The 23,928-nt window shown below is 33.9% G+C and overlaps 1 protein-coding gene across 1 annotated transcript in view; it reads right to left on the bottom strand.

The window, feature by feature from the left end:
- The window catches only part of LOC306876489 (mitogen-activated protein kinase kinase kinase 13-like), a 51,489-nt gene that overhangs the window by 13,956 nt on the left and 13,605 nt on the right, over window positions 1–23,928 (bottom strand). Inside the window, exons 2-8 of the mRNA XM_079427700.1 lie at window positions 22,813–22,887; window positions 4,403–5,096; window positions 2,637–2,820; window positions 2,366–2,557; window positions 1,622–1,780; window positions 1,116–1,274; window positions 270–378 (exon numbers count right to left, since the gene is read on the bottom strand). Of these exons, the coding sequence (XP_079283826.1) occupies window positions 270–378; window positions 1,116–1,274; window positions 1,622–1,780; window positions 2,366–2,557; window positions 2,637–2,820; window positions 4,403–5,018 (1,419 nt within the window). The 5' untranslated portion in view covers window positions 5,019–5,096; window positions 22,813–22,887. The remainder of the gene's footprint in view (window positions 1–269; window positions 379–1,115; window positions 1,275–1,621; window positions 1,781–2,365; window positions 2,558–2,636; window positions 2,821–4,402; window positions 5,097–22,812; window positions 22,888–23,928) is intronic.

The raw sequence follows: 23,928 nt of genomic DNA on the forward strand, positions 1-23,928 counted from the left end.
ATTCATTACAGAACTGAGCCAAAAGAGTTATTTGTTCATGAATCACACTACAGTTCCCATGCTGCATGTTTGTTGAATGCAATTTGCTATTTAATTTTAGCGGTGTAGTTCTTATTTATAGAACTATTAGAGAACTGAGAAACAATTGGATAAGTGGTTCATGTTGCTTTTGCATTTCTTTCTCTCTGTGGTGATGCCGCTGGACGACACCGTGACTCTTTCTGGATGAAACTCAGCAGAAGTCAGTGTAGAAGTCAACATTTGCTCACCTGAGATTTGAAGTAGGTCTCCTGGGGCGTCCCGAGCACATCAGCCGAGGCAATATCCAGATGGAGAAGGATCTGCCTGAAGGACGGCCGGTTTCTGGGTTTACCTTGCCTGCAGGTACAAGAAGAACACCATCTCAATCGACCAATAAAACCCTGTTTTAGAGAACTCTTGGAAATCCTGGATTCTGATAGGCCAATCACAGCATTCTGCGGGCAAAAATCTCTCTACAACTACCTGGAAACTACCAAAAACATCCAACCAAAGACACTGAATGCCCTTAAAACCTTTGAGATTTTAGAACTATTTTCAATTTTACATTTCAAGTGTTTTCAGCTACTTTCTCAAACCAAACATTTTTTAATCTAGCATTAAAATAGACTTGAATCATTTGAATCACTTCATGCTCTTTTTGTGTTTTCCCTCACAAAGTATAAAAATAAATTCAAATCAATATTTCTTGTACATTATTCCTTTCATATGTGTAGCTTTATTCCACAAACAATAACAATGTTCTTCCATTATAAATACAGCACAAAAGCATGTGTGGATGTAATTGTTGTAGACAGCGCTGGGTAGATTACTAACAAATTGTAGTCCACTACTGATTACAGATTACATGATGAAAACTGTAGTTCGTAATGTAATATAGGTACTGTATTCTGACTACTTTAGATTACTTGTGTGAATACTATGTAATCGTAATGAAAAAGTAACTGTAATCAGATTAAGAGCATTTTAAGATGTAATATACTCTAATTACAAGTACATAATTTTTGGAATCTGATTATGTAATCCAAATTGCATGTAACTACCCAGCACTGGTTGTAGATGGCATTGAGTCTCACCAGGTTTGTTTCATGAGGATCTTGAAGCCATCGGGACAGGTGGACGGCACAGGCAGATGGAGGCTGTTACTGCCCACACCCCAAATAATAGCAGACGAGTCCACGTCCTTATAGGGGATCTCACCGGTCAGCAGCTCCCACAATACCACCCCGAACGACCTACAAACACACAACAATTAGCATTCACTGCTTCTACCACTGCTCAAACGCTTGAGGTCGGTCAGAGTTTTTAATGCTTTTGAATGTAGTCTCTTCTGCTCATCAAGGCTGCATTTATTTGATCAAAAATATCGTAAAAACAGTGCAATATTATTACAATTTAAAATAACTCTTTTCTATGTGAATACATTTTAAAATGTAATTTATTTCTGTGATCAATATTTTCAGCATCATTACTCCAGTCTTCAGTGTCACATGATCCTTCAGAAATCATTCTAATGTGCTGATTTGTTGCTCAAGAAACAATTGTGATTTTGATCAATGTCACTGCATTAGTTCACACTCACCAGATGTCTACTTTCTCTGACACCGGCTCATTCCGGATCACTTCGGGAGCCATCCAGGCCACCGTACCCGCAAATGACATCTTCGTACTCTTGTCACTGAGCTCTTTAGATGTTCCAAAGTCTGAGATCTTAATGTTGTCATTTTGAGTGACTAGCACACTGCAAAAGAAAGCACACACATTCAGAGAAGCAGAACACATTGGCCATTGCCCATTTTCAGTATTTCCATATATACCGTATGTGATTTGAGGGCTTTTAAGTCAATTTGAGCGTTTTATGCATCTGATAAAGTATGCATTTTTGTTGATTGAAATAAAGCTCAAATAAAAATTAGGTGAAACCTTAGGTGAAAAACCTAACCCTCGTATTGTATTAAAAATCTGGGTATAATTGTTATGACAAATTGACCCCATTATTTTTTTTGTATATTAAATATTAGTATTGTAAGAAAATTACTACAACTAGTACTGAAATAAAAAATGAATTAAAGGTAAATATTAAATAAATGTTAAATAATATGAAATCTTAAATAATAAAATTAATATGAAAATTTAAATAATATAAAAATATTAATATTAACATTAAAATATTACAAATATAAAAATTTAAATAATATTAAATATAAAAAATTACAAAATTACATAACTAAATTACAAAAAATATAAAGATAAAAGCTAATTCAAAATATTATATAAAAAATACTATAAGAGTAAATAAATAACCCTAAAATCCCACAGGTCTTACTTTGGTGACTTGAGGTCTCTGTGGATGATCTTGTGGAGGTGCAGGTAGCTCATGCCGCTGGCGATCCCTGAGGCCCAGTCCACCAGCAGCCGCGGCGTGATCTTACGACCGGCCCTGAGGACCTCGTACAGCTGCCCTTGAGCACAGTACTCCATGATGATGCAGTAACACGGTGCCTGCGTGCAAACACCCCTGAAACAAACAGCACGCTTTAGTTTCAACTCGTAACTGCATATTGACTGCCACTAGCCGGTCATTCATTGAGACCTACTTGAAGCTGATGATGTTGGGGTGCTTCAGCTTGCGCAGGGGTTTGATATCCGTCTCCTTCTGCTCTCTGACTTTCTTGATGGCGACCTCTTCGGAGCGGAACTTCCCGAGGAACACGGCGCCCTGAGCTCCGCTGCCCAGCCACTGCAGCTCAGAGATCTCCTCAAACGGTACCTCCCACATGTCTACTGACCAATCAGAACACACCCTCAACATACCATACCATCAAAACCACAGCAAAGATCAACTTAAAGGGAGAGTTCACCCAAAGTGTTTTATTTTGATTGTCTTAATTTTAAAAGCATTTTGTTTCTTTAATTTTTATGATTTAATTAAGTATTAGCTTTTTATAAACTCACAAACTCCAGTTTGGGAAACCCTGACTTAAAGGAGGCATAACACACACAGTTTCACCCAATCTCATGTTAATCTTGAGTACCTATAGAGTAGTACTGCATCCTTCATATCGCCAAAAAAGTCTTTAGTTTTATCATATTAATAAAAGAAAGTTACAGCTTTACGATCCTCTCAGAAAAAAGCCGAGCTCCTGGAGGCGTGCCGGGGGCGGAGCTAAAGAATGACGAGCACTTGCGCCGATCGTCCAACAAAACAGAGACACTTGATGCCATTTCACTTACCATCTGCAGTTCCAAATCATGACCGGGATCTTTTATAGCTGGGACTGATCCATCTTTCAGTATCAAACGATATGCAAATCCAGGGTCGAACTGGGCCTTGTTTATAAAACGTTCGTCAACAAACACACTTGAGAAACTCCCCGAAAAACAAACTGCATCCACTTTTCACGTAACGCTGGGTTCTTCGGGAAGCTGAACAAGGTTATCTTTCCCTCACAACCAAAAACACACTTCTTTAGAGACATTCTTCCCGAGCGAGTCCCATGGAGTGCTGCCGGATGAAGTACGTTGATGGGAGCGCTCTCTCTCTCTCTGGTCGATGCGTGCACGGGCGTGTTCTTCCGGGAGAAATGCCCATATAAGGAGTTCCACCCTCGTTTACGTCATGAAGAGCCACGATAGAAAAAAAACTCTGAAACTTGTACGAACCCGGAAGTAAGATTTTTGGCACAGAAATACTCTGTTATACGTCCAAATTGTTTTTTGAAACAGGAGAATCCAACTCTTTAACAGTGTAAACAACTCTGAATGCATGAAACAGCATTGTATCCCCCCTTTAAAGTAATGTTTAATGCACTTCATGTTGTTTATAACAAAAAATTAAATCTTGGTTTTCTTTCTCTTCATATTTTTATCAATATGGTACAAAATAATCCTATTCAAATCAATGTGATAAAGTTAGGTCAAATGTAATTGAAAAGTAATCAAAAAGTAAATCAGAATATATTACCTAAAATGTGTAATTTTATAGATTACATTACTAACTACAATTGACAAAAAAAACTGTAATTTATGCATAATTACTATTACTTACATTACTTAAATGTATAATTGTTACAGATACATTTTTTTATAACCGATACGATTTCAATGCGTTTATGTGCCGAAAACATATGCAGAACAAATATTTGTTTTAGCTCTGTTTTTAACACAATGATAACAACATATCGGTGGATTCAATAATACAAAACCAATATACAATTACGGAAAAATGTTTAATTATCAGGAAAAATATCGGTAAAACTCTAATAATTACACTGTAACAAGGACACCTTAAAATAAAGTAACCCAGTTTGTGTTTTGTAATGTGCAATCAGTAATGGACTAAAATTGAATACTCGTCACTAACCTTGCTGCTGAAGTTTGTACTCGGTCGAGTATGTTTTCCCGATAATATTCCACACAGGTCTCAAACATCCGAACAGCCCCTCCAGAAATCCGCCGCTGCCCGTCCCAGCTCTATGAAAGTGCAGTTTGATGTCGTCATGCGGATGGTGGTGCGTGCCGTCTCCGCTGTTGTCCATCGGACACCCGCCCTCCTCATTTTTCTCCTCCCCGCCACTTCCGCAGCCTCCCTGACCGCAGGATCCCGGCGTCTCGACCTCCTCGTGTTCCTGCAGCTGTAGAACGCTGTTTTCGAAGTGTCCCTGCTCGCGCGTCAAGTCCTCGCTGAGGGCGGTGCATGGCGGACTGGTGCCGCCTGGCTCGTCGCCCCTGCAGGGAAGCTGAAGCTGCTGCAGCGGCATGGGAAGGGTGGTGGGCGGAGCCAGGTCTGCAATGATCTGCGGTGGAGGAGGCACCGGAGGAAGCAGCGCTTGAGGAGAAATGTTACTGTTAGTTTTCTTCATGGAGTCACCGACGACCGTGAGCTTCAGCTCCTCCTTCAGCTTCCCCACCAGCAGGCTGGGACAGGACGTCCAGGACAGCACCTCTGGGGAGCTTCCCATGGTGCCGTGTGTGTGCATGGGCAGACGCCCTCCTCACCTGACGGGAAATGAGCAGCCAGGCTTTACAGATGAATTCTGTCTGAGTTTATGACACACCTGCAGGAGAAAGACAGATATGCATTTAAAAACAGGCAGATGGGTGCAGCATAAGCCTCTTTCACACAGAGATTCCGGAAAATACACGGGTAATATGTTCTGGGAATCATCCCGGGATCGTTTGATTTTGTTTCATTCATACTGCCAGTGATTTTCCAGAATCTGTGCGTGCGTTCACGCACAACCCGTAAAGATCCCGTAAAGACACGTGACATTTCATGTGACGTGTATAATGAGCCACGCACCATTTCACTAAACTGGCGAACGATTTCAGCTTCAGCGCGGATAGGGAGTAGCTCCGATCGCTGCTTCATTCCAGTTTACACATTTTTCGTTGTGTGAATGTTGATCTGCCTTCAAAACACCCGGTAAAAGAGACGCATGATAACGCGCGTCATCAGCCTTTACGGCACTGGTTCTGGCTTTTGTTCACACAGCGCTCGTTCCGGGCCAACGTGCAGTGTGAAAGGGGCTTTAAAAGTTTGGAACAGAACTTTTTATTTTTCACCAATGTTTTTTTGGAAACAATTTTTTAAAATTCAAACATGAAGCAAGATGCTGAAGAAAAAACAAGGCATGACAAAGATTGTTGATTTAAAAAATTTGGTGTTTGCATGTTGCAAAGTTATTCTAATAAATTACTCTAATATAAATAACATTACACAAAACTCACAAATATAGAGTAAGAGAGGCAACTTAATTAGTTTCAACTTTTGAGTGTATCCTTTTTTTAGCAATTACTGTATTATGTACTTTTTTATAATAATTAAATGTTTTATACTCAATTATAAATATAAATTCTAAATATATTTACATAATAAATAAAAAAGGCACTCTAATTCAATAGAACTTTTTGACTTTATATTTTAGCAATAGATAAAGTGTTTTTTATATTTATAATAGAAATGTATATTTAATTTATTGTAAAAGTAAATTATAAATACATTTATATGAATAAATATGAAAGAGGCCATTTAATTTGAACTTTGGTGTTTTTTTAGTATTAATGAATAATGCAATTTTTATATTTTAATAGTTATATATTTATTTTTTTATATGTAATTATATTATAAAAAGGTATTATAAATACATTTATATGAATATGATATTTATATGCATATGAAATATGTATTAAAAATATTATTAAATATTGTAAACCATTACAGATGATTACAATATTACAAGTTAAAAGACTTGTTTTTATACATTTAAACAACATGTATTTGAAATACACATGCATGTGTGATGCCTTAAAATGCTGCCTACATAGGCAGATCACTAGGTTTCAGAACAGTGTGCGTAAATTATCCCTGTGTAATGAATTTGAGAAATACAAACACTCGTTTCAAACAGCAACTACAGCTCTAACTGCTAAATAAAGACTGAAATGGTTGATCATTTTAATTTCCAATCTCATTCCAACACAGCAGGAGAGTGATTGGAGGCATTTGCATTAATGATGATTATCTCTTTAGAGAGAGAGAGAGAGAGAGAGAGAGAGAGAGAAAGAGAAAGAGAGAGACAGAGAGAGAGAGAGAGAATACATATATTCTGGGAAGCCGTCGTTGTGATGTGGTCTCTGTTGATCGACTGTGTTAGTGCTGCTTTGAGATTAAAGCACAACGAGTATTAGAAGCTCTGAGAGCCAAACATCTGGCACACATCGCTCACGCTCACATGGTCAGGGAGGACGAACATCCCATAATCTGCTGCTGTAGTTACGCAAGACCGACTCTCCCAAAACAGCAATCATTTTTCCTGCATTAGTGTCTGAACCAAAGGTCGGCAACCTTTATGTGACTTAATCACAAAATATATACAGACCAGCAGTCTGAAGTTTATATTTTTCTCATGTCAGAATAAAGCCCCGTTCACACCAAGGAAGAGAACAATAAAGATATTAGCGTCCACACCAGCAAACGATATCATGTTATTGATATATTATTTCTATTCTATTTATATGCATTTTATATTTTATATATAATAATTATCTAAAATGATATTACACAATTTATTGCAAACACAATTATATATAAAAAATATAACAAATAATATATAATAAAATTTATATTAGTCTGCATAATTACTTTCAAGCATTTAAACAGAAGTTTTTAAAACAAAACCTTTTTTTAAACATGATGAGCAAGATGTTCAGTCAAATGTATCCAAACTTTGACTGGTAGTGTATGTACTGTTTCCCATCATGCATTGTAGCATGACTAAACCATGCAGATTGTGCTCATAGTTTACTGCATTAGTTGCACTGTTATTTGTTGAAACTGAAAGTGAAAATGCTACTCGACACGATCACAGCCAATGATCACGTGACACGGGAGACATAGAAACCATGCTAAACAAAGAGCCCAATAAAATGTCCTGTACTGTGACTCCTGGTCAAAATAAACAGACTGACAAAAGGTTGGACAGAACAAGAGGTTTTGGCTGAGGATTGTGGGTAACACACATACTGATACACCTCTAACAGCTGCTGTATTCTCAGTCACTATTGATCATCATGACCAAACAAACCAACCAGTTACCAAATCAAAACTCAAATAAAACAGACCGACAGACACATGACTCTGTTTATCAAGTCATATCCTTACAAAACCAAAGCACAAGTACAGTATATACAGCATATTAGATATACCGTAGGAATAATTTTTCAGAACAAACCTAAAAAAAAACCTCAAATGTAATCATTCTATTGCAATGCTCTCACTTGTTGCCTGCGAAAAAATAAAAAACAATACAAATTAAATAAATAAAGCAAGCATGAATTAGCAAAGTCTAATTCAAATGATTCTTATGAACAGATTTATTTTTAATTTAATAAATGGAATTTTAAAGTTAAAAATCTTACCAATAAAAATATTATTTTTTTAGCCAAAACATTTTTGTTAAGCTACGTTGTTTGCTCAAAATTAATAAAAGAATCATTAAGGAATGAAAACTAACTGCTGTGAACTCATCACATATGAATATTTCATATTTGTCTTGAAAATACCACTGTGCAAAAATATTAATAATTCTACAAATAGAATAAAAAAAGACTATCATTTATAAAAAGACTAAAAACGTATCATTTATAAGTCTTTTTATTTAAAATTTTAATAATCCTACAAACAGCCTTATAAAATCTAGGCAAAATGTTTGTCTCTCCCCACACACACACACACACACACACACACGAAAGAGGAGAGATTTGGCTGACTGGATCAGGACCCGAGCTGCACTTTTCCACTTCTGATTAGACTTAATGAGAAACAGGAGAAACAGCAGCTCACACACAAACCTGAACACATCTGACCAGCTGCTCTTCTAACATTCAGCTAATTACAATTCATTACTACATCCCAACCCTGCAGCACCCCACAGCAGCTTCAGATTAACATTATTAACAACTACCTCACTATTAATAAGCAGCAAATTAAGAGTTTATTGAGGCAAAAGCTGTAAATAGTTTGTTAATAGTGAGAATTGGCATAATATATCACAATGCCTCAGTGCTACAGTATATGATGGTAAAAGTAATGGAAATCTTTAATAAACAATATCTATAAAACACCAATGAAGACTGATACCAATGAAAAATAAACAAAAACAAACAGCTAAATAACTAAACTAAAATTAAATGCATAAATAATAAATGAATGAAAAAAGACAAATAAATAACAAATAGATAAATATAAATACAAGAACAAAAACAAATAGATATACAAACAGATAAATAAATAAACAGATAAATAATATTATAATACAAAATATATACAGATAAATAAAACTACTACTAATACAATTAAAAATAAACAAATAAGTTATGAATTACTATAAATAAAAACAATAACTAAAAATAGAAAATAAATAAACAAAAAAATAACAAATAGATAAAAATAAACACAAATACAGACAAATAAATAATATGATAATTACAATTATAATACAATAAAAACAAAAATAAACAAAGAAACAATGGGCAACATGGTGCCGATATATACAGTGGGGTATTTCTGTGTGGTAAAGTGATCTGGTGAGTGGGTGTGATAGAACTGCTGCAGCAGCAGCGCATCAATAATGCATCACATGTGTCTCACAGAACTCTGCTGAGAGTGCAGCAAGAAACCAGAGACCGTCGCTCAGGTGACCGGCAAACAAACGTGTGTGTGTGTGTGTGTGTAATTCCACGCCGAGTTACAGTCTGAAGGGGAAAAAAAACACCAGTCCTGCCAAAATCCATGGACACGCACACACACACACACACCCACCCATCATGACAACAGTTTAGCTCTGGTTGTACATCTGGTCCTGCGGAGTCCAGTTCAGTCCAGATCAGTCTGGCTGGGTTCTGTCGTGTCACTCGTGAGTCGACGTCAATCTGAAGGCAGTGAATTATTCATTGGTTTGGGTGGCAGCGCTGCTATAAATAATATCTGGGCTTTATCAATGCAATTCCTGTCCAACTGGAAAACGAGCCGCCTACTGTCACTAATGAGCGTAGTATTAATAGAAATAATGTTATGAAGTATGTTTCTGGACCTACAAGTGTAATGCTGAGAGCAGCTGATTCAGATTCAGAAAATGAGAGAGAGACAGAGACAGAGAGACAGACAGACAGAGAGAGAGAGAGAGAGAGAGAGAGAGAGAGAGAGAGAGAGAGAGAGAGAGAGAGAGAGAGAGAGAGAGAGAGAGAGAGAGAGAGAGAGAGAGAGAGAGAGAGAGAGAGAGAGAGAGAGAGAGAGAGAGAGACAAAGAGATTTATCAAGACCTTTAATCCTCTAAATCCACACTTCAACGTCCTGTTTCAATAGGAAATAAGTCAACAGGACAGAAAACTGTGATTGTCTTTAAATATCCATATGCTGATTAATGCCTCTAATTAGTGGCACAGTATTTAACTAAAAACACAGTTCGTAAAATAACACTGAAAGGCAATGTTGACTTTTCTAAAGCAGGATACTGAATTTTGCTAAAAGATTTCTATGAAGACAAACATTTCTTCTTTGAAATTGTAGAATTAAATTAAATAGTTAATTAAATAAACATAACTATACATTTTGATTTCACACAGACATCAAGAAAAAGATTAAAATATGTTAGCAATAATAATATAATTTTAATCTGTGTAAAAGTATTATTTAATATTAAATAAAATAACAAAAACAAACATTATATTTCACATTTAAAAAAAGACAAATATTCTTGCTTAGTGTTAAGTATAAAAATACAATTTAATGATATATTCAATAATAATAATAATTCTGTTTAGTATTGTACAGTATTAGGTACAAAACGTTTATTTAAAAATATTAAATAAAATACCAGTATAATAATAAACAATGAAATTCCATATTACCAAAAATAATACAAATATATATGTTTAGTATTGTAAGTATAAAATACAATTTAATAATATATTCAATAATAATAATAAAAAAATGCTAAAATCAAACAACAATAATAATACTAATAAAAATAATATGCTTTAGTATTGTATAATTTAAATTAAGCATAAAATAATATTTAATAATATAAAATAAAACAACAACAATAATACTATTAATAATAATTTAAATTCCATATGTTATCAAAAATTGTCCTTACAACCCCCATTCCTACTGCAGGAAAAGAAAACGTCCTCAGTAGGATGAAAAGAAATTAATAGGTCACACACACACACACACACACAGAGGACGGGACAGCTGGTGGGGTTGATGGGAGGATCAGGTTCCTGTCGATGGAGGACAGAGACACACCCAAACCCCCACATCTGACATGAACAAATAATCCCACTCATACAAGAGGATGAACAATCTGCTCTGACTGACACACACACACACACACACACACACACACAGAGGCTTAAAGCATAGGCATGCTTATGTTCCCTTGCACCGCACCATTGTGAACTCTTATGAAAATAACATCCATCAACAGGCCTAATACAAACAGGTATACATACTAGACAAAGAATGTGTAGAGTGCAGAGATTCACACACACACACACACCCTTTACAATGCCCCTCAGGACAGGAATTATGGGTTCACAGATGTTGTGTGTGAGGCTAAATCTCACAAACCTGTCATGTAATATGTCTATATCTTTTAAAATCATTTTAATGAAATAACATTGCGTTCAACATGTTAAAAAAATAATTTGTTCTCATAAAAAAGCAGGATTTTCTTATTTCAACTTCAGTTTGGACATTTTAGTCAATGCTCAAAATGGGAACTAAAAGCACTTCAAAGCAGGGGTCTTCAATCTTTTTAATGCCACAGTCCCCAAATATGAATTTTCCAAGTATAAAGGCTCATTTACACAGTCTAAAAAAGAAAAATATATTTATGAGTAAACAATATGGTATGGAAAATGTTGGAAAAAAACCCTATAAATTTACTGTAATATTATTACAGTAAAAATCTGGAGAATTATTATTTCATTTAAAAATCTGGAGAATTATGTCGATAGAATAAAAAAAACATTGTAATTAATCTTGTGATTTGCAACCAGTGCGTAGAAAGCAGAACGAAATAGAAGAAATTAATAATAATAATTTATATTTATCATTTTATTTTTTATTTATAATAACACTTTTTATATTTAATTTGTGATAAATCTTATGACTTCCAGCCAGTGTTTAGAATGCAAAATAAAATGGCAATATCTGTGTATTTTAACCTTTTTGAAAACTCTTGCTCTAAACATAATATACCAATGTGCTGTAACAAGTAATCATGATTTTTCAGGGTCCCTGCCAAAGCAAAGCCCAAACACACAGTGTTTTATCATGCATGTCGGGGTCGAGGGTGAATCCACAGCTGCCGCTACAACAAAGAGGCAATTAGTCTGAGCTGAAAACCGCCCACACCCTCCTCCAATCACACGCTGGAAGCTCGTGACTGACAGCTGCGAGAGACCAATCAATCACAGGAACAATGAGAGCGGCACCTGAGCATCAGGATCCCACGGGACAGAGATCATCGCTTCAGCATTGATCTCTCTAATGGAGTTGTTGTAGCAATTCAAATAACAAAAATCTCTTTGAAATGGATTATGCTGCTGTACGCAATATAATACAAAGCTACAGTCAAATTTTCATGCATGCATTTAATTTTCTTTAGTATTTAGTTTATGAATAATTGCTTACAATATATTAACTTTATAATGTTATTTTTGCAAATAAGCTACAAATATTTTTGTTTAGCTTCAATTGTGCTTTGTTTGCTGAATAATTACATTATATGAACTTTGTAATGTTATTAATGCAAAATAGTTACATTTTAATACATTTGAAAGCAAAATGATTTTTTCTTTTCGCATTGAAATGTATTTTTATTGTTTTGCTTCTAATGTGCTTTTAGTTTTCAATTTCTGTATAATTACTTGCAGTATATGACATTTATAATGTTATTAAAGCAAAATAAATTACATTTTATTTTAATAGATTTCATTTATTACATTTTAAAGCTATGTTTTCCTTTCCCATTGACAAATATGTCTTGTTTTAATAATAAATATACTAGATTTATCTTTCCTAGACGGGGCATAACACTTACAAATGAAATGACAAATTTCTAATAATCAAATAGACAAGTCAATGTATTTGAGAATATATTCTATGAAAATTTGAGTTTTAATTTTATGCAATTTTGCTTTAAGTAAATGTGTCTTGTTTTAAGAAATAATAAATATTTGTTATAATTAATCTCATGATTTAGAACCAGTGTTAAGAAAGTAATATGAAGCTGCAATTATGTCAATTTCTGTGCATTTTAACCAGGAAAATTTTCACAAAAACAACATGAACATTATTTATTCACTAGCAAAAAACAGGATACCAAAACTACTACAATGACATGTCCTTCAGGAAACCTAATGCTCAAATAAACAGTGCTTTTAAATCATGTGTTGTTGTTTTTATATATAAAATATTATTAATACTGTTATATATTAGTAATGTCAGTCAATTCAAATTTCACTGTTCATAAAAATATAATGATTTTGGGCTCAAATTGAGGTCATTGACATGCAAATACGTCTAACACATAAGCACACGATAACTAGTGCTGATCCTGCTTTGGGTTTATTCCGGGTTCGGATCAGAGGCTGCAGTTATTCCTGCTTTGGGATCCTAATGCTGCTGTTTATTAACGCTGAAATCATAAGAGTGCAGGGACACGAATGGCCTAAATACATCTGCTTTAGTGCAGTCACTGCAGTCTGACGTCAAATGAAACGCAGCCGCAGGAGCTTCAGCGGGAGCAGGGCTGGATGAGATGAACACAAGCTTTCATCAGGGTATGAATCATTTGATGTCACGATAACACTGTACATCATAATATAGTTTTCTTTTACCTGGAAGTTCAATGAAAACTTTTGCTCTGTACACACCCTTCATTCCATATATACACATACTTTATAATTATTCTATATTATTATATAAATATTTTTTTTATTTAGTATTATTTGGTATTTATTATTATTTTTAGTTATGTTTAACATTATTTAACAAATAAATAATAAATTAATAAAAAATATAGTGTGTGAGTATGTATAAATGTGTGTGTGTGTAAAGTTTTCAAATGTTTATCTTTAACTAGACTTATTTTTAATATTACTTTAAATAAATGAATAAATATAGTATATACATAATCTGCACGTTTCTTTAACTAAATTTTATTTTTAATGTTACAAATAAATAAACAAATAATATAGTATATACATAATGTTTTCAAATGTTTAACTACACATCTTACATTTTAGTATTATTTTATAAATAGATAAAAATTAAATAAATAAATAATGCATTATACACAATGATTTGTAAATGTTTAACTACATATTGTTCATTTTAATGTTTTACAAAAAATTTAAATATATAAATACAAAATAAATATAGTATAATGTTTTGCAAATGTTTATTTTTAACTACACATTAACAGTTAGTAACAACAGTTTTTTTTTATATTCACAAAATGCATATACATAAAACTTGCTTTATTTCAAGACCGACATCACTGCTAGTAAGTTCACTTAGTTCAGAAAGTGATTCAGTAACAGCTGTAACCGATTCAGTTCAAAGATTCAGAATGATTCATTAAAAGAACTGGTTCATAAGAATCGGGACTGCACTGCTCACGCTATATGTTTTCAATTCACTCATTATTAATCGTACTACACTGGTCTCACAGTATGCTTGTTTAAAACAAAAAAACAAAAAAACAAACAAAAAAACAAAAAACAAAATGGAAATACCGTAGTACAAACTACACCGTCCACATCATCTGTAAGGCTGATCAGTGTGATGGTCACAGTTAATGCGGTTCGGTTCTTATCAGAAACCCGTAGGCAAACAGCAGCTCTTTCCTCCTACACACTCACACACACACACTCATTCACCTGCAGACGAGCGATTATTAAGAGCAGCGAGTGTAAATCACAGCAAATACAGCTGGAGGATTGTGGGAGTGTGAGGTGAGTCATATTAACACTGATGCAGCAGCCGGCTAAAAACAGACTGCAGAGACGGAGGACAACACACACTGTGCATCAATGCGACGTCACTCAGCCGCTCACGCCATCCCCATCCCATCGGCTCTCGGGAGACACGGAGCCCCAGGGACCCAGCATCATGCAGCCTCGTTCCATACAGGTTTGACAGACAGGCGCTGAGCCTGACATCAGCCAACCACGAAGTCAGAATGATCTGACATCACTGCAGTGTGCAACAGTCCCCGCCCACTTTTTCAGCAGCAAGTCTATTTCCCGCTAATTTTCCCATAGGGATTTTAAAACATCTTTGTTAAAGAGTTATAAGCCGGGAACAAAAGGTTACAAAATATTTAATTTATATTTGATGCCAAAAAAAACGAAAATTGAAAATCAGAAAAGTCAAAAGGCACAAGACTGTGAACTTTTTGATAACTATACATTATATATACAGTACACTTCAGACATTAAACATACACCTACACACACCCAAAAATTATTCTGCATTATTACATAAATATTATTTTATAAATTAATCATTATTTATACACACACACACACACACACAAGTGCATCTCAAACTAGAATGTCGTTGAAAAGTTAATTTCAGTAATTCAACTCAAATTGTGAAACTCGTGTATTAAATAAATTCAGTGCACACAGACTGAAGTAGTTTAAGTCTTTGGTTTTTATAATTGTGATGATTTAGGCTCACATTTAACATCTAATCTCAACAAATTAGAATACTTCAGAAGACCAGTAAAAAAAAAATTTAGTTAATTGTTGGCCTTCTGGGAAGTATCTTAATTTACTGTATATGCACTCAATACTTGGTAGGGGCTCCTTTTGCTTTAATTACTGCCTCAATTCGGCGTGGCATGGAGGTGATCAGTTTGTGGCACTGCTGAGGTGTAATGGAAGCCCAGGTTGCTTTGATAGCGGCCTTCAGGTCATCTGCATTGTTGGGTCTGGTGCCTCTCATCTTCCTCTTGACAATACCCCATTGATTCTCTGTGGGGTTCAGGTCAGGCGAGTTTGCTGGCCAATCAAGCACAGTAACACCATGGTCATTGAACCAGCTTTTGGTACCTTTGGCAGTGTGGGCAGGTGCCGAGTCCTGCTGGAAAATGAAATCAGCATCTCCATAAAGCTTGTCAGCAGAAGGAAGCATGAAGTGCTCTAAAATTTCCTGGTAGATGGCTGCATTGACTGTAGACTTCAGAAAACACAGTGGACCAACACCAGCAGATGACATGGCAGCCCAAATCATCACTGACTGTGGAAACTTCACACTGGACTTCAAGCAACATGGATTCTGTGGCTCTCCACTCTTCCTCCAGACTCTGGGACCTTGATTTCCAAATGAAATGCAAAATTTACTTTCATCTGAAAAGAGGACTTTGGACCACTGAGCAACAGTCCAGTTCTTTTTCTCCACAGCCCAGGTAAGACGCTGCTGACGTTGTCTCTGGTTCAGAAGTGGCTTGGTAGCCCTTTTCCTGAAGACGTCTGAGCGTGGAGACTCTTGATGCACTCCAGCTACAGTCCACTCCTTGTGAAGCTCTCCCAAGTGTTTGAATCAGCTTTGCTTGACAGTATTCTCAAGCTTGCGGTTATCCCTGTTGCTTGTGCACCTTTTCCTACCCAAATTCTTCCTTCCAGTCAACTTTGCATTTAATATGCTTTGATACAGCACTCTGTAAACAGCCACAGCTTTCAGTAATGACCTTCTGTGACTTACCCTCTTTGTGGAGGGCCTCAATGTCCGTCTTCTGGATCATTGCCAAGTCAGCAGTCTTCTCCATTATTGTGGTTTCAAAGAACAAGAGATACCCGGAATTTATACTGTAGAGATGGTCATTAATTGAAACTCAAATGTAAATATTCTAATATTTTGAGATACTGATTTTTGACTTTCATGAGCTGTAAGCTCTAATCATCAAAATTAAAACAAAAAACTTTTGAAATGTTTTACTTTACATGCAATGACTCTAAAATATATGAAAGTTTCACTTTTTGAAATCACAAATGAACAAAAAATGAACTTTTTCACAACATTCTCATTTATTGAGATGCACCTGTATATATAGCAAATGTTTATCTTTAACTACACATTATTTTAATATATTATTTAAAAAATATATTAAAAATAAAAGCGTTTTACAATTTTTTTATATTTAAAAATATTAATTTATAAATAAATGCTTATATTTATATACTTTATTAAAAATAAATAGATTATTTGAGTTAAATATTGAGTAATTAAGTTTTGAAAATCTTTATCTTTACATATATTTATATTTAATATTATTGTATTTAATATTATTTTACAAATAAATAAAAAGTTAAATAAATGAACAAAAAACATAGTATACCATATACATGTTTCACAAATACTTATCTTTGCCTACTCATTATCATCAGTTGGTATTCATGTGTCCAATGGGGCAAACTTTGGAAAAAATGTTTTAAAATTTTTTAATATTACAGCCATTAACAACCTTGTAGCTCACAGTATGTCTTTGGTTTAATGTTCAAAACTAGTTTCCCTACATGGACAAAAATGAATGGGATTTTTACTTCTGGAGTGAATGCTGCACTCTAACACTTTACAAACACACAGAAGAAACATCAAAAGAATTAAGAGGGAAAAAAGAGGAGCAAGAAAATGCTTCAGCTCACTTCTGACAAGAAAAGATCCCAGAGCGACAACAAAGGACATGAGAGGAGCGACTCCATTTGACCAGCTGCTGCCCCTCTTCAGCACCACACACACAGGAAGATGATGATGATGATGCACTTTACAGCACACACACACACACTACAATGACACGACTCAACATTACAGGCTCTTCCAGCTCTTTTCTCTCGTCTTCCCCCAAGCTTTTACAGTTCTGACACATAATCCATACTTTACATTGGCACTTCCATTAGCTGCTGCGGACTCAACACACACACACACACACACATATATATATTCCTTCTTTACAACCGTCTGAAGAAGCTCTTGTATTCCTCTACATGAGCAGCTCCCAAGAGCCTCTCTTTCCCTTTCTCTTTCTGTCTCTGTTGTTTTAAAGCTCTGGCGGCCAGCATGAGCTTATATAAACGCGCTTAGAAACAAATAGAGCTGCTCTCCTCTATTCCAGCTGGAAAACAGATGGACGACATTTGACAACATAACAGAAAAACATCACCGAAACAATAGAAAATAAATAAATAAATATAGCAACTGTAAAAAAAAAAAAAAAAGCCTTTTTCTACTAAGTATACTCTACAAAATACTACGTTTTTCTACTACAAAACTGCATGTTTAATTTAATGTGTAGCTTGCTTTCTTTGTTTCTTTTATTTGTGCAATTTCCAGTTTAAAAACAAATTCAGTTCATGAATATATACATACACGCGCGCGTGTGTGTGTGAGAGAGAATATAAAAAATTTTCGTACAATTAATGATTAGCTGAAAAAACTAAATCGAATAGTTATTCATTTTTATTTTCAGATAAATAACATTTATTTATAAAACGTTACACAAAGTTAGATCTAATTATTATTAGCATTAATAATGAACTCTTCATTTATTTATTATTCTTATTTTAACATTTAAATAAAACATATATAACTTACGATATAACTTATTATATAATATAATGCAATAATAATACTATTATAACTATTATTAACATTAATAAATAATTTATTTAATAATTGTTTATTTCACATAAATAAGTTAGAATATAACACAATATATAACACATTACGCAATATAATACAAGACAATATTATATAAGGCCAACAATTAACAAATGTTTTTTTTTTTATTGGTCTTCTGAAGTATTCTAAGTAATAATAGTTTTAACATTAATAATTAACTTAATTATCGTTATTATTTTTTATTTTCACAAAGTTTATACTTGTTAAATAGTTCCAACAGTTTTTGCTATGCCACCCAAACCATGAAATTTTACTGGTATTGGTACCGACTACTGAAATATTGCTATTGTGACGGTCAAAATGAGGATGAAGTTATTACATTATTTACAGTTTTCAAGCATGACCATCACAATTTAAAGCACTAATAGAGAAGGTGTGCATATATGTTGATTATTTTACAAATGAGGCTCATCCAATCAGAATTGAGAGTCAGAACGATGCGTTTTATAATTTAGTTTTTGGCTCGCATCCATCAAGCTCGAAATAAAAAGAGAGAATTGAATCTACGAAGCATTTGAACAGGCAGGCACTATCATATGGTTATATGATTTTTAGCTGAATTTAAGCAACAATGACTATATTGTGATATAAACACAGACACGGTGATCTAAAATGACTCATCTCGATGAATTAGACAACACAAAAGAAATGGGAAAGAGACGCATTGTTAAAATGCATGACATGCGATTCCCCTGAGAAGAGACATTAAGTTCCGTATGCGTGTGTGTTTGAGTGTGTGTGTGTGAAGCGGTGTATTCCTGTTGGCTGCTCCATCTGTCCTTCAGCAGAGGGCAGTGAGAGGAGAAGCACCGCATCGAACATAAGACAAATATAGCTCATATGCGCACCGAACACACATTCACGCAACTTAGGCATCTTCAACCCCAAACGGTTATCAGAAAGCATGTATAAAAGCACAAATACATATACACAGGAAGGACGAAAGAGAGAGGAATGTTGAAGCACGACACACTACACTGCAGTGAATTACTCACAGCTGATGTCGCTGCCATGCATGATCCTCCTTCAGCCGAGGAACAGCTGAAAGCAGCCGGCCAAGAGACAGAGAGAGAGCTGCAGATCGTCTGAGTGGGCGGCAGTAGAGCTGAGACTTCTCACGTCACACTTTTCATGAATGAAAGGGCTGGATGACGCAGACACGGTGCAGCGAGCCTAATCTCTCACACACACGGAAGCGGAACAGACAAGGGAATGATTTCAAAACACTAATGCATGCGGCGTTTGGGCCGTGTCCTAAATCAAAGAGGTCACATCATGCATTGGTTTATTTGTTAGAAAGCCAACATTAGTGGTTTTATTCCAGTATCTTTGAGCTCATCATCTCGATGATATTATATTTCTAAAAGTCAGCTGACTTACACTCTCTCTTCCAGGTAAACAGAGAAGGAATGCTGATGACATCACGCACTCATGGGAGTATTCTAATTTTTTTGTCCAATCAAATGTTCTCTAGAATGAGAATGACCCTCCCAAAGGTCAACTTGTGAATTAAAAACGTAAAATACAAAAAAAGCCCTTCAGTAAGTCCAGTGTCAACTTCATATATTCAATTAATAAAAACATATTTAATTTTTAAATACATTTATAAATATTAAAATATTTAAATCATAAATTCAGTATTAAAAGCATCCACAAAAAAAGAAAAAAAGATAATTTTTTAAAATGTGTTTTATATTTTTTCCCACATAGTTAAATACAATTGTTAAAAAAAATGTTAAAGTGTTTTTTAAATTAGCATTTTTTAATGCTAATAATAGTTAAATAAGATTATACTATCTTAGATTAGATTATACTACTATAATACACTATATTACAATTAGGGCTGTCAGCTTAATGTGTTAACTTAATTAGTTATGGAAAAAAATAACGTGATTAAAATATTTTAACGCAGTTATCGCACTGGCCCTGCCCCCAGACCTGTACATCATCTTACATTTCATACAGTTGACTGCTGACAAATATTATGCAGGGCAACGACTCCATAAATATAGTTATGCCCTAAAATTTAGGATATTGGGTCAAAAATGTCCCTGTCTCATATTTATATCAGATAAGCGATATATCCCATTGTGATTTTATACAACAGTTCAGTAAATAAGAAGTTAATATTGTGTTATATTTACATACATTTGTCTCATTTACTTTAGTACTATACTACATTTTTAAAAATAAAAAATAATGATAAACAATAACTTTTTCAATTTATTTATATATAAAAAAAAATTAAAAAAGGCCAAAACTTGTCTCAATTTTACTATAATAAAATGCTAATTTAAAATACAATTTTTTTTATTAAAAGTTTTTGTTATCGTTTATAATAATTATTCTTATTTATTATAATTGTTTTTAATTTAATTAATAAAAAAAAAAACAAGCAGTAAAAAGTCAGAAATTTTATAACTTTAATATTAACTATAATAAAGTGCTGTTTATCATCGTCTCACCATTTATGTAATTTACTTTAGTACTATACTAAATTTTCCCCAAAAAAACCCTAACAAGATATCATATTTGGTAACAGGCCAAAAATTGTCTCACTTTTACTATAATAAAATGCTAATTTAAAATACTAAATTAAAAATACAAAATTGTTACTGTTTATTGTAATTATTCTAATTTATTATTAAAATAATTTATTTTTAATTAATTACTTTAAAACAATTAATTTAAAACTGGTGCCCCGTTAGGTCTGTCACTGCAAAAGTCATCCATTTGTCATGTGTCATACTATACACATTTTTTAATAATAAATAAAATAAAATAAAAATAAAAAAAACAACTATTGTATTCAGGGCTCGCAAAATCGCTAGCCCGACGTCCCGGGGCTATTGTGTTTTCCAGTCGGGCTACCAAAATGCATCACTGGCCTGCCCGACGGGCTACCTTAAATACAGGGCTCCCACACAGTGTTCCACCTAAACTGAGCGCGAGCGCGCAGGAGAAATAATGTGCCTCACGCACACAAAAATGAGTTGGGATGCCATTTGATTGAATGCCGCCAGTAAAAGGGAAAGAATAGCAATGCTCGGGCAAAAAAATCCAGCATAAAAAATAAAATAAAAAAGCAGTACAACAGTTTCCAACATTGATTACAAATCAGTATATTAGAATGACTTCTAAAGGATCATGTGACAATGAAAATACTGCTTTGCTTCACAGGAATTAATTAAATTTTAAAGTATATTAAAACAGAAAACATTTTTTAAATTGCAATAATATTTCACTATTATTTAGAAGAATACCTGCCCGAAGGGCTACCAGGGATTTAGAAATTTTGCGAGCCCTGGTATTGATTTATTTTAACAAAAAAATAAATAAAATAAATTGAACATGGTAAAATGTTGATTTCATTATAATAAAATTCTACACTAAACTAAAAAAAAAATTATGAAATTAAAAATGTTATTTTATTAAAATAAGCACTTAAAAGAGCTAACATCTGGTAAAAAAACAAAACCTCTTACTTTAAATATAATAACATTGCAGTGCAATGTTTGGCTTTTAGATAAACAGAATAAGCTTTTGCATTTGTTTTCAGTTCAAAACACAAACTAGCACTAAGTTTATGACATGAGTATAGGACATTAAACAACACAGACATACAAAAAGATTCAAATTTCATCTGTTCTTGTTATATAGTAAGAGAGTAAAACGCAACTATCCACCGGTTAACCAGCATGCATGTGCTCTAAACTGAAACACTCTTTCCCGTTTGTGCTTAACCACAACATAGAAGTAGCAGAACAATAGAAACTTCCACTTGCTGAAGCCTTTCCTTTCATTGACTTCAGTCTGTCCTACAGCAAAGCATGCTAGGTACACAAAAACTCCCAGCATGCTGGGCAAACAAACGCAGCACAACCACAAAACAGCTTGTACATTTCTGGAAACTGAACTAGGCCTATGTAAAATCATCTAATATGTATGCAAAAATTTGATTATCTTTAAATTATATATATTTCTTTCTCATTTTAAAGTAGAAAAACAGACCAATTATCTTTAACTTTCAAAAATAATTTTTTACAGTATCACATCACATAAAAGGAACAGAAAAGTCATACATGTGAACGTGTATAACATGTCCTGCACATTAATAATAATGATTATTTTATCTTCATATTTTATTTTTTATTATTTATTAAAGCCAGCATGTTAAAAATAGGTGTAAAAAAAAAGTAATCACCATAAGTTATAAGTAGATAACTGATTTTAATATCCATTTTTTACAGTATCATATTACATAAAAAAATAATATAAAAGTTCAGTTTAGTATCAAACTAAGACAAATCAACCCAAATTAATAATTATTAATTGAAAGGGCTTTCTCTGTGCATAGAAACCGTTTACTCATTTTCAGTTTACTCAGCATATTTATTTCATTTTATTTTATTTCATTTCATTTCAGCCAATGTATGGTAGAATTCAGCATCTTCATGTCGTGTATGCCATATCCTGCACATTAATAATAATAATAATAACCTTACAGTTTGTACCTCCAGAGAAGTTGACGCTCATTTCCCGAGATGCTTCTACTGCCAACCGCAAAGTATCTCCTCTTCTCTTCGCACCTGTAAATAATAAATACAGAAAGGCCAGAGTTCAGAGGTCACAAGGTCAGTAATCAGACTCTGATCGCACTTTCCAAAGGAAAAAGCAAAAGCTGAGCCAGAGTGAGTGTGTGAGGATTTCTGAACGTGTTAACATGCCAAACTGAGCGTCTGCTGGGGAATCCCAGAATGAAATATGGGTTAAAGTTTAGCAGAGATTGAAATACCATGAATGCCATCCAAAGTAGAATGAAAAACTCTGGAGATCCCCAAACACACAAGCATTCATACACACAAACACAATCTCTCCTGCACAGTCACTTATTTATTTAGAGGGGAACGTGTGAAAATCTCCTCTGTCCCCGCAAACCCATTTAAAAATTCAGCACGGCTCCAAATCCCTCTTCCAAAACAAGACGGACGAGAGGCATTCCAGCAAATTAGAGAACAATCTGAGAACAATCTTTTGCACAGCTCATGATGATCAGGGTTAAACAGATGGAAAATGTGGCCTGTTAAAGATTTAAGACTGAAAAGATGTATTGGATATTTTCACTCTGTGCTGTAATGTTACTGTTAAAAAAAATACAACATTAAATTGACAGTACAATATTTGTGACCCTGGAGCACAAAAGCAGTCTTAAGTCGCTGGGGTATATTTGTAGAAATAGCCAAAAATACAGCTTTTAGATGATGTAGAAATCTCAATAAAAAAAAAAACTGACACTTAAGACTGGTTTTGTGGTCCAGGGTCACATTTGTAATAAAATAATAAAATAATATAAAGTAAATAATAAAGTAAAGTAAAATACTAAAAAACTACTACTAAAAAAAAAAAATCTAATATTTCCAAAACAACAAAGTAACATAAAATACTATATAAAACAAACATTATATAAAATAATAAAATATTATGAAAACAATAAAGTAAAATAAAATACTAAACAAAATAATCAAATATTAATAAAATAAAAAAGTGACTAAAACATTGAAGTAAAATATTAAATAAATTAAAATTACAGAAATAATAAAGTACAGTACTAAAACAAAGTAAAAATAAAA

This window comes from Barbus barbus (assembly GCF_936440315.1).
Source record: "Barbus barbus genome assembly, chromosome: 10".
Classification (NCBI taxonomy): domain Eukaryota; kingdom Metazoa; phylum Chordata; class Actinopteri; order Cypriniformes; family Cyprinidae; genus Barbus; species Barbus barbus.